At 37.3% G+C, this 12,989-nt stretch overlaps 1 protein-coding gene across 3 annotated transcripts; it reads left to right on the plus strand.

The window, feature by feature from the left end:
• Nucleotides 1-70: 70 nt before the first annotated feature.
• Nucleotides 71-12,978, plus strand: LOC146516314 (outer dynein arm-docking complex subunit 3-like). Of its 3 annotated transcripts, none has more exons than XM_085162828.1 (13): nt 71-591; nt 788-909; nt 1,783-1,860; nt 2,488-2,679; nt 2,815-2,916; nt 3,858-3,983; nt 4,334-4,456; nt 4,776-4,913; nt 4,994-5,154; nt 5,701-5,857; nt 5,999-6,148; nt 9,996-10,083; nt 10,166-12,978. In XM_085162828.1, exons 1-13 carry the CDS (start codon nt 528-530, stop codon nt 10,297-10,299), a joined length of 1,635 nt encoding a protein of 544 aa, XP_085018954.1. In that variant the 5' UTR covers nt 71-527; the 3' UTR covers nt 10,300-12,978. The 3 variants fall into 3 exon arrangements, with proteins under 3 accessions (XP_085018954.1, XP_085018955.1, XP_085018956.1); XM_085162829.1 differs by lacking the exon at nt 71-591 and adding an exon at nt 1,215-1,287 and having other exon boundaries at nt 797-909; XM_085162830.1 differs by lacking the exon at nt 71-591 and adding an exon at nt 1,507-1,575 and having other exon boundaries at nt 877-909.
• Nucleotides 12,979-12,989: the final 11 nt, after the last annotated feature.

Here is a 12,989-nt window from a genome sequence, read left to right on the forward strand (position 1 = left end):
TCATTGGATTATCATTATGACTGATTTACTCAGTCCAGCTGTCCATTACTGTGTGGTGCTGCTTGATAATGTTGGCAAATAACAGTAATATTTACATAAAATGAAATAGCATATACAAAATAATTTTATTTTTGTAAATATCTTTATCTTGGTAAAAACTACTACACTATAACACTATAACAGGGTTCTACAGGGAACAAGTTGAGAACCGTCTCTACGACGGCCGTCAAGCCGTTAAATCTCAGCATTCATTCTGAGGTACAGCAGCCCATACAACGTACAATATTATAATTAGAATAATTGTGAAAGTGTAATAATTCTACTAGACTTGTGGGCGTTCGAGACAGAAAATACAGCTTTAAAAAAAAGGAATGCTCGAAAGATCCCTAACTTTCAGTCCCGTTATAAATGTACATGTTGCTAGGCAACATGTGCACGTAAAACATACCGGAATTTTGCGGTTAGCTCAAGCTAAAACGAAATACGGGATAATTTCTCCTTTGCGCACTCTGTGCTAACTCACAAAAATGGCGGTCAGTGGCAGCATATCCTATCAGAAAGTGGAGCTTCAGCGTAAAATCAAATTTCTTGGTATGTTTGTTTGAAATGCAGTGGGTGCCTTGATTTAATTTCATGCTAGTAGGCATGGGTTAGCTGGAATCAGCCAGCTAACTGCCATATTTAGCGTGAATGAATATACATTAATTCTTAATGCCTTATAATTCATATAATTAAGTCGAATAAAATGGATCGCCTATTTCCATGCATTATTATATTTGTCCACTAGAGTGCGAAAAAACAGCACGTTATGAGAGGACTGAGGCTACCACCAGGAAGCAAAAAGAGTTTATCCGTCAGCTGAGGCAGGAGAACGAGAACCTGCGTAAACAGCTGGCAGAAACTAAGGCTGTAAGTAAGGCGATCAGATCACAACAAAGTAAACATGGAACATATTTTTAATTGTGGGGAAGTGGTCTCAAATTTGGATAAATCCAACTTACTGAAATAATAAAGGTTACAGATCAAGGTTGGGCACATTTTATTTTAACTTAGTTTTATTTATATTGCACCACATCACGAAAACAGTTGCCTCAAGGCACTTTATATTGCAAACTAACGACCCTAAAATAATACAGACAAAACTCTAACAAGCAAACGACTCCCTACGAGCAAGTGCTTGGTGACAATAGCAAGGAAAAACCTCCTTTTAACAGGAAGAAACCTCCAGCAGAGCCAGGCTAAAGGGGGGATTGTGGTTCTGCCACTGCCACTTGATTGTGAGGGAAGGTAAGTGAAGAAGAAACACTCTAAGCCTATTTCAGCGTAACTGAGGAAGGGTTCAGGGTCTTAACTATAAACTTTATCAAGAAGGAAAGTTTTAACCCTAGATCCATAGATTGGTACATCTCTTTTGAGCAATACCTGACATCAGGAAAATTAGGAATCTCACACATACCACAACTAATTATAAATGTTTATTTTTTGCTTCATTTGCTTTTCTTTCAGGTAATTTATGTCAGTCTGTATAGCTAGTAGTGAGTTGCACCTGGGCACGGCTTTGGCAGCAAAATACAGGTTAATCTGCACTTTTAAAAAAATCCTTTCTACTGGGTAAAAGTCAAACATTAGAAAAAAGTGTCCTAAAGTGCAGTGTTTTAATAAACTAAAACTCATCAAAATAAAAGACACAGAGACAAGAGATTAAAAAAAATGCTTTGCACTCCCCACATGGAGTCATCCAGATCAAATGTGTCTCAGTCATTGTCTTGTCTTTCCTCTTAGCCTGATGAACATATAATCAAAGTGGCCTTTAAAAACAGAGATATGGAGGGGAAGGCCTTCTGCAACAGCACAGTGAAGGTGAGAGGAAGTCAGTGTACACATCATGAAAAAATAAAGTGTAATATGATGGGAATTCCTATTTTATATTAAATAGAAGAAAGTTTTCACATTTCTATAAACTAAGTACACCTTTACATAATGCCCGTTTGCTGCTATATCTATACTCCATACTGGTACTCAGGTTGTTGCACTCCATTTATTTGTACTACCTATTACTTCTTATTGTTTCTTCTTATTCTGTTTCTTTTGCTCCAGGACCGTGTGCACGTAATTTCGTTCCACCTTATGTAAACATGTGATGCGAATGACAATAAAGAATCCTTGAATCCTTTAGCAGAATTAGGTTAATGTCTTTTTGCTATTTTCTGACCTCAGAATTAATTTGCATCTACTCCTAGGATGATTGCTGGACCAGCAAACTTGCAAAACCTGTTTATATACAGGTGATCACACTTGTTGATGATCAATTAATCAAGTGTGTAATTACTCATCCACTTAATTCCACTAGAAAACGGTGTACATAGTTTTTCACAACCCCGTGAAAACTTTCTTTTTCATTACTGTATGCAGTGTCAGTAAATATAGTTTTATTGTATGTTTTATTGACTGTACCGCATTCCTCACAAACGCCTGCATGTTTTTCAGGAAGTAAATAAAATGCTAAATGAAGGAGTGCTGTTCAAGAGGAAGTGTATCAATGCTGTAAAACACACAAATGAGGTCTACCAGCGTCACCTCAATCAGTTAAAGATGGAGTACCAGAAGCTGAAATCAGAGAGCAGAAGCAGTAAACTATCCTCTGATGCTCGCACTCGGAAAAAAAAGGACGATGCCATGGTAATTACCTCTCTGACCCCCCAAAAATCAAATTTTCTTGGGATTACTTTTTGTTGTTTGTTGTGCTCATTTGCAGACTTGTGCAAAATGACAGATCATAGATCACGATGACCAGTGATTTGTGTTTATGTTTAGAAACTGCAGGCTCTGGAGAATGATCTGGAGAAAACCCAGTTTAAATGCATGGAAGCTCAGAACATCATGGTTAACTATCTGAAATTCAAAAATCACTTACACGTAAGTCCAGCATGCGAGAAAATGTTTTGTTACGCTTAAACTTATCTTCATTTGATGTGATTTTTGTTAGAGAATTTGTTAATTGTCCTGTAATGGTTTGTCTCAGATATTTTTTGAAATATCAGTAAATTTGTAGTGAATATTTTGCTATTCACGCTAGCTGTTAACTCTCCATTATGCATTAGCAGATGCCTGCATGCAAGTGGAAGCACTCGAACATGAGCAGTGTTTTGTACAGAGTCTATTATTCATTGCTGTTTGGCAGTTTTGCAGCAAATAGTACATCTTTGCTGTACTCTGCAGTTGGTTGACTGTTATATGGGACTCTGTTTGATACTGTACTTTTTGTCCCTGTTTATTCTTCAATTGACATACTAGTTCTCGATTCCTGTTTTCCAAGGAAACCAGTCAAATGTATTTACATTTAAAGTTTTTTTTCCATTTTTTTATATGTGGTTTAATTGCTACTGTAAGAGCAAGTACGGTATATATAACTGCTGCCACACCATCAAAAGCCCCTTTGACAGAAATAGAGCAAGTGATCTGTCTGTTTATAGTGCAAACAAACACACTGTTACATACACAGGTGGAGATTTTAAATCCAGTTCAGGAATTTTTAAACCTGCTGAAAAAAACCCCATCAAAAACTACAAAATAGAAAGGTAATTACAGGATGTCAATCGATAAGTTCCTAATTTAAATACAATGTTAGCAATAAATAACAGCATCAATGGGACCTGACTGTTGAAAATCGTAAGGATTATATGATTAAAATATTATTTAAATTAAATTTTGTGTTAGTGCACATTTTGTCTTGATTTGGTTTTAATTTCTTGATCACAGTCAGGTAATCCAAATACTTCATTTCTCTCACATGGACAACCATATTTCGGATTCTGATTATTTCATGTACACTCACTTTTCCACCTTCACCACCTCAGGAGGAGAGTCTCACTTACAAGGGCCAGTTGGACTGTCTGGAAGCAGAAATCCTGAAGCAAAGAGAGGAGATGAATGAGCTGCAGATCATGAATAATGACCAACAGCTCTCCAAAGAAGCTACTAAGGTGGCCTATAAGATATATCCTGTGTGATGAGTTAAAAGCATAAATGTTTCAAGATACAGTGTAAGAATTAGAATCCGCTCCCTATTGCTCTCATAAGTCAGACGATTTGCTGGAATTATAAATTAGGAGGTATAACTTGGAAACACTAATACACTAGCCTTGCCTTACCTTATCTTATCTTGTAAAGATAAAATGAAGTGATTGAGGATAACATGTCTGTCCACATTTATCTCAGACACTTCCTTCTGGTCTATATTATAAGTAATAATACGATTCTGTCATACTAACAATCTGTTTGTTTCACAGTGAACCAAAACAAGTTTTTCAGCCATTCTTCTTGTTCTTTGCAGGATGAGTTGCAGAAGCGGGAAGAGCTGCTTTACAAGGACAGTAAGGAGAGGGCGCGTATAATAGCAAGTTACAGGAAAAAGGTTAAGGAATGCAAGGCCCAGCCTGAAAAAGTCGATATAAGGGTGAGAGACATAAGGTGACACATATTGTAATTACAGCTTGAGAATGTGTCGTTAACTGGCTCAGACTTTAGACAAAATGAATACAGAGAATGATAAAAATGTATTAAATTTTACTTACCGAGAAATGTATAGCCGTAATTATATCAGTGGGGTATTAAATGTATGGATGCGAATAACTTGAGATTTTCACAAGGAAAGAAAGCTAAAGCAGAGCAGCCTAAACCTAATCCACAGTGAAGGCCTCCCTATTCTTTGGTAAAATAATAATAAGGGAAGAAGAGTGATTTACATTTGGAATGATTAATACCTGCATGATCAGATAACTCTGCCAGAAAAACTAAGCGGTGAGGCCCAGCACATCATCACCGGGATGGAAGAAGAAGATTTGAAAAAAATCTCTACTTTTGAGGAGGCCTTCAGGCACATCAGCGAGACCACAGGTGTCACAGACATACAGGTATAAATGTTCCCACTGATTCTAGTACACACAGTGTAGTTGCTGTTATTCTGTTTTTCATCCATTCTGTGTTTGTGTAGGAGATACTGGAGTGCTTTAACTCTCAGGAGGAGACACACCAGCATCTGCTGAAAAGGAAGGAAGAGAATGAGAAAGTCCTGCTGCAGCTGAAGGAAGAGAAGGAGCTTCTGAGCCAACAGTTTGAGGAGATGAAATATTTTAGACAGGTTAAACACCCCAGGTGAAGTATAGACATCTGCTTGACAATGGTTGAAATCTATTATTACTCTTGTGATAAAAACAAGTAAACACAAATATTTTAGAAATCTGTCAAGAACTACAGAACTACAAGAACTAAAAATTATATTTAGTAAGATAAATATAATTTATAACTCATTCTGTGTAACTTATACAAAGGTTTGAGCCGGCACACTGGGCATAAAAATAATTTTTATGTCCAGAAATGCAAGTAAATAACAGTAATTTGACATCTTAATCACAAATAATAATGTGCTTTACTAATTTTTTCGAATTGTTGTCCATGAAATTGAATATTCATGGATAACTACAAAAACTCAAGCATAAATATGATTTTGATTATTACAAATGCTGTTAATTTAGGGCAACTGAAGCAAATAAAAATACACTTGGTAAGCAATGTATTTAAAACTTTAATGCAACAGCTATCACAGTGTCTGTCTGTATCACAGCATCAGATTTGTGAGGGCAAATTATATGTATATGTATAAAAATTGTTCTAAAGCCTCTGCTCTTTCTCTGTCATTAGTGACCAGCAGGCCCTGCAGGAGTCTGAGCAGCACCTGCAGACTCAGCAGCAGAAGTGTGAAGCAGCCAAAGAGCGACTGGATTGGCTCTTGAAGACTCTTCACACTGCCCAAGCTGGAGTTGAGCACCTGGCCAACAAACTTCAACACATCTCACTGGTACTAACGATTTCAACCAGTCATAATATTGAAATAGCCAGTTTATCACTTATTCCTAATATTAAAATATTTTTCTGCCCTCGAACACAAAGCTTTTTAAGTGTAATTCCTTTTTATGTTTGTTCACTCATCTTCTTCAAGAGTGAGGACACAGTTCCTGAAGTGGATCCAGATTCTGATCACTTTGTTCTGGAGCTGATGGCCCAGTGTGAGAAGAAATTATTGTCACTGCACAAAGAACTTCAGGGGAAGGATGTGGCTGGTATAATGAAGGAGCTGGAAAAAAACAAGGTGAGACAAAGGCCCTCTGTAGCAACACGGCTATTTTAAAGACAGGTCCTGAGCAATGTTCCCTCTAATTTTTCATGTGTCTGAGCGAACGCACAAACTCCCTGAGCGGTCCCTTGGACCACAGTGAGCAACAGCAGACGTGTGCACTGTGGTCACGCCAGCACTGAATCCATCCAAGTTACATGGTTTATTAAAATAATCAAATTACAGCATTTATGTTAGACTACTTTTAATTAACTGCTTTAGCCCACTTACAATTAAAATTTAAAAAATCTTGTTCATGACCTGTGTAGTATGTTAACACTATTGGAAGTAAAAATAACTTGAATTCCAACTCCAAAATTGGAGTTTCAAAAACTCCAATTTTGAAAACACAACTTTTTTATTTATATTTTATAAAGCTCTGACTTGTATTATGAGTATGAGTCTGTGGTCTGGGAGAGAGTCCTGTAACTCTCTGTCTGCAAAATACAGTATATAATGACCAATATTGGGCAATTAATTATATAGTTACTTATTTAAAAAAGTTACTGAGTTTTGCAAACAACAAAGTTTTTTGCAGCTGTTTACCTAAAAATGCAGCCAAGGCGTTTTTAAAATAAACATTTCAAACTATTTACAGAACAATCAGCTGTTCTGCATCAAATCTAATGCCACACAAATTATTTGTGCCACTCCAAAAAATTATTTCTGTCCACTATGAGATAAAGGAGAACAACAGCCTGATACCTGCAGTTGTGACAACAGGAGATGTATCACTCCTGTAACAGCTGTTACATTCAGCAGTCGCCTCATTGTTCTGACACACACAACAAAACTATTGACTACACTACACACTAACAACACAAGATTTGCGCTAAACGTCGCAAATCTCTCACATCTCAAAACACCGCTGTCACTCCTAAAACTTCCTCCCGTTTCTTAACAACTAAATGCCATGTTGCCATATCATTTTTTGATTGGTCGACATCGTACATTTTTCCACCAATAGGAAAGGGTGGGGTTTTTTTGGTTCTGTTTTTGCTCACAGGTGGAGAGTGCTTTCAAGCGTTTTTCTTATAGCGTTTTTACCATTTCTTCCCGCAGTAAATATAAACAACGATAGTATTCAGGAAGAAAACCAAACATTGCATATAATTTTATCATAACTCTGGTTTTACGTGGCCTATCAACACAATTTAAAAACTGGTATAAAGTCCACACTTTTTCTGTCAATTGTTCCGTCTGTCCTGCTCACATCTCCAATGGTTGTACACGTCATTAACGTGGCTTCACTCCACATCAGCCACGCCGCTTTGCTAGCTAAAACACCGGTGTCGGCACATAAGGACGCTATCATAGCCTGTCAATGACGTTGATTGGCTGCGTATATACGCATTATTGGCTGAACTATGGGATAAGGTGGCATCGTTCTAATCCCATATGGGAGCAGCCAGTCACTCACTGACTAACACTGCAAAACAGGATTGTTGAAGTATTAATTTTAATTTCAATTCAGATTAGATTTTTTTGTGCGCAACACAGATTTTCTGTGCGCAGAGACTGTGCCAGCAGTGCGCAATTGTGCAGAGGGAACATTGGTCCTGAGTCTGGATGGGATATAGAAAACATGGTTGACATTTGCAGAGGTAGTTCTAGCAAAGATGTAGCAGTCAAAGTGGGAAAGGCATGGGCACAACATTGATTGCATTGCACATGGTGTCTCTATTAACAGAGAATGTTAGAACATTATACATATATAGTATAACACTTATGAACAGGTGCCTTTGAGGAGTTGAGAGTCACCCGATCAGAGCTATTAACAGGAAAACGTTTGGGAACATTGTCAGACAACTTGTACGCTATAATTAGACTGTCACAGTTTGAAATTTAAACACTGTCTGAGCTTGAGCTTTTCACAGCTTACATAAAGCTGTGTAAAAGCTGCTGTGTAAAAGCTGCTGTGCTTTCTTTGCTTTACTTATCAGTATGGAAAGGTAACCATTAGAGGCACCTGAAGTGTTTGCTCTTGACTGAACACTCAACAGCACCTTCTCACTTTGAGAATATGAGATACAGAGTATATGACAGGAAACGTGCAACAGTCTGCCTGACATTCAACCATGACATTGATAATATGGGTCACAGGTCCATTTTTAAATGGTACGATCTTTGTAACTGACGCAACTCTGAGCTGATAATTTGGAAATCAGTCCAGCCTTATTTGCCTGGCTGGTGCAGTTGAACTTTACTTGGCTTTCCTTTGTACCTCTACTAAAGGAGAATTTGAAGTGTGGCAAAGATCAGTCTGTTCATCTTAGCTTTTGCAAGTTAACCCTCTCCAGGCAGACGTTGCAGATTTGCAACAGTTAAGACCTAACAACCTGATTACCCCACATACATATTTTATGAGTTTTTTTTACTCAGAAGTACCACTGCAGGACTTGGTTGTGCATTAACAACAAAAAACTTAATTTGGTCCTGAGAGGGTCAATGTTGTAGACATTGCCTAGTAACCACTGCTAACATGGGCTATGTTAAGAATCATATTGGATAATATAAAACAAGTAGCTGGTATTATGTGATAAGGTGGTTAAATTTCAATAAGCTTTTAACTAAGTTATTCACTGTATTTAAGAGGGCTGCAATGATTCGTTGAGTAAATCATTTCATTACAAAAAACTTTTGAAAAATTGAAACAGCAATACTTGTTACTGCAATCATCGTTAATGCAAGCAGACTACAGTACAAATGTATGTAAGCAGATGATCTGTCTAGATTAGGCATCTTGCTAAAAGCTAATGATAGCCATCCCATTTTCTGTCACAGTGATAAAAGAGGTGGTTTACGACACCTTATTTCAAGGTTATTACTATTTCCATATTATTTTGCAGATTTAAACAAGTATGAAATATCAAATTATATTAGTTAAATTGTATTAATATTTTTAAATATAAAAAAGGCTATTTTTGTTTTGTTTTTTCTGCAGGATGTAAGATCTGGTGCTGTTAGGCTGAGCTGAATTATTATTAACATTAATTAAGATCATCTTCATCAACATAACATCTGTTTTCTGCAGCAGGAAACACTGCATCAAAGCACAGGCCAAACCTGAGAATGCTGATATGTTCACTACACTTAACCCTTTCATGTATGAATCATGACAACCTCAATCAGGATTTTTTTTCTTAAGTATTTTTGATCATCTTTAGGCATGAAAAAAAGATTTTTGAACCATGTACTTTTTTTCAAAGAGTTTTTTTTTACATGTCCACCTGTTAGGAATGTGGACTTTGATGTTTTATTTATCAGGGTACAACCTTAACAGTCTTCAAAGGAGCTTGCAAAGAAAAGCGTCTGGACTTCTTTAAGTTGCTTGAAGACGTTTCACGTCTCATCCGAGAAGCTTCTTCAGGATGAGAGGTGAAACGTCTTCAAGCAACTTAAAGAAGTCCAGACGCTTTTCTTTGCAAGCTCCTTTGACTACAATGACCTGGATGACTGAGAACCTTCACAGACAACCTTAACAGTCTTTCACCCTATGATAGCTGCGATCTTACAGGGCAGTGTCCCTTTATTTATCAATTGAATAATTTTGGGAGGTAACTTGCAAGGTTACAGAAATGTTGTACTCATTGTTCCCCCTGGTGACATAAAAAACAGAAAAGGATGCATGTGTTTAGTGTTGCACACCTGCAGAGAATGAAACTATAATCGTCATGTTGCTATCTTTGTATCTCTACACCCTGAAGAAGGCACAAGCCAGTAAGTGAATTGCTTTAAATGTGGGCAGGGCTTATGACTCACAGATTTTTAATGGAATTTGAGATTTGAGATCTTAATTTCTGACTTGATGTTTCTTTATTAGTTGTACATAAGAAGTGAAGAAGAACTGTCAGCATACATCACCAGAGCCAAACAACCTGTGGATCAAGCACATGACCCCCTCCATGACAGTAAGTTGGTATCCTTTTACACACCAACAGTAATGACTGCACACTGTCTACATCCCTACTTACTTCACCGTTTCTGTTGCAGAGAATGAGACTGACGAGGGCAAAGCTAAGGTCATCACGCGTGAAGCGCTGAAGCTTCAGTCTCAGCTAATCATTGACTCCCACTCCAAGAAAAAGACCAAGATGAAGATGTTGAAGAAGAAGGGCAAGTTGTAAAGCGACAACACAATCCTCAATGTCTCCCAAAAACATGAAATATAAAATGGGATGATTGTGTCCAAGACTTTCCGCGACAATTGTTTCACCTCTGTAATTGTTATTTTGTGTCTTAGCCGGTGCTATAAAGATATTTAGTATACTGTAAATGAAAACATGTATTTTAACATTATAACAGTATTAAATGATTTTCATAAATTGATGCTTCGTGTCTATACTTATTGTGTAACTGGGTTTGTTTTGGCAATAGTCAGGTGTCACTGTTGCACCAACACACTCTACCCCACCTCTGTTTTTTTGAGCTCACATTTCACCCTGAGCCTTCCTGGAAGCCAATGAAAAAATACTGTTTTTAGTTTTTATTCTTTTTACCATAACTCCCTGTATAGTGTGTGGAATAGAACCCAGTAACTAGCAACTCCTTGGTTGTTAATGTTGTTATTTTCCTGTTGTTAGAAACAATGAATGTTGTCGGTTGAATCTAACAAACCCAGTGTATAGTAGCCTACTGAAAGCCAATACTTGTGACAAATCCAGCCTTTATTCATGCTTGAATTACATCAAACTTGCTTTGTCCTGCTATAAGTTACAGATGTGAATAGGAACCCTCCCTAAAGTGCGCACAGCTGAACTATTTCTGCAATGATTGGCATCTCAGACAGTGTTTGCTGCTTCTCTTCTTAACCACTTTATGTTTGTGGGAGCATATGGTTGAGTAGACTGAATAATACATCTCCATACCAACATGTCAGATAATAACCACAGTGAATGTCTCAGTGTCTCGCACAGGACAGCAGCAGTGATTGAATGACGTACCAAAAGCAACCAGAAAGACAACTCTGTGCTGTGAACAAAAGCTCTCTGAGCACAGTTATTAGGTTTTTGTGTGTATGTGTGTGTGTGCTCCAAAAAAGGTTAGAATAAGGACAACTGTGATAAAACATTGTGTCGAGCATGGCTCAGGTTGTGTTCATTTTCCAAGTTTTGCTGAAATTTTTTGACTGCTTGTTCATGTCTTTTTTATCCATTGCTCTCTAAAACTAAGTTTATCTACATTTCAGTATATTTTATGCGGGAATAGAAGCTGTTAGCACTTATACGATGTTTGGAAGATAATATAAAGGGGATTTTGTGATACTGGAAACAAAATAAATCTGACTTAGAGCGTAGCTTAACTATCTGAATCCCAGCACAATTATGCAATTAGTGCTAAGCCTCTGTTTGTTGTTATGGATGGACTAATAAAAGCTCCTGAGAACAATTATTTAGAGAGGTTTTTCACAGACTTATGCACTTTGAGTTTATCTGAAACATTACATTAGCCTATACCTAAAGTTATTATGTACTGGAATTTCTATAGCACTTCTCTGGTCTTACCGAACACAAAAAGCACTTTAGCTACTAATCACATTTTAACCATACATTCCCACAGTGCTCCAGACCCTTTCACATCTACTACATGTGCTCTTGGTGACCCTGGTCTCTATGTAAAGCACAGGAACTCAGGTCTGAACCCGTCAATTCTGCTATTCTGTTGGCCACAGTGATCACAGGGCCCACTAGAGAATAGTGGGCACTCATGCCACCCTGATTAAGTCTGTTTCTATTTGTTTAGTCAGACACACGTTGTTTCTTTAGGAACTGTGCTTTCTCCCACCGTCAAAAAATATTACACAAAATATTTATACTATAGTGATATTTTAAGCATCAGACACTTGCTTTGTCACATTCAAGTGAATCTGCACAAATGTATCTATTTTATGTATCAATATGTGGTAGGAATGTTCTTATTAATGCCAATGAAAACCTATATAATCAGGCACCAGGTAACAGTTCAACATAGACTGCAGTTGATTTTGCTTAATTATGCTCCAGGTTTCTTTCTGTATATTGGCTTTGATACATCAAGGCAGATGCACAATTTGCTCTCCAGTCCTCATTTATGTTTGCTTGGTTCCATTTGAGGAAGTCAGAGCATAAGGAGACAATACTGCACCAGGCTACTTTTAGAAAATTTGAGAAGGTAACCTCTTAAAGATGGCATCTATTCATCAAATCAAATCAAATCAATTTATTTATATAGCACTTTTCACAGGATAAAAACCACAAAGTGCTTCGCAGTAATATAAAACAGAAATACATAAAATACATTAATAATAAAACACAGCACAAATCTAATTAAAAGCCAATCTAAATAAATGAGTCTTAAGCTGCTTTTTAAAAGAATAAATACAATCAAGGCAACGTAATGATGGAGGGAGATCATTCCACAACCTGGGGGCCACCGGTCTAAAAGATCTATCTCCTCTGGTCTTAAAACGAGTTCGTGGGACTACCAACAGCCTTTGATTAGAAGATCTCAGGCTGCGAGAGGGAACGTGGGGTTCTAAAAGATCAGAAATGTAAGCAGGGGCATCACAATTCAAAGCTTTAAAAGTCAGTACCAAGATTTCAAAATGAATTCTAAAATGTACTGGAAGCCAGTGTAATGAACGTAACACTGGTGTAATGTGCTCTCTTTTCCGTGTCTTAGTTAAAAGCCTTGCAGCAGCATTCTGGACTAACTGGAGACGGTCAAGATTCCTTTTGCTCAAACAAAGAAAAAGGCTGTTACAATAATCTAAGCGAGAAGAAATAAAAGCATGAATAACCATTTCTAACTCAGACTTAGACAGCAAAGTTCGCAGTTT

The sequence above is a fragment of the Neolamprologus multifasciatus genome, chromosome 6 (genome assembly GCF_963576455.1).
Source record: "Neolamprologus multifasciatus chromosome 6, fNeoMul1.2, whole genome shotgun sequence".
In the NCBI taxonomy this organism is placed as follows: Eukaryota; Metazoa; Chordata; class Actinopteri; order Cichliformes; family Cichlidae; genus Neolamprologus; species Neolamprologus multifasciatus.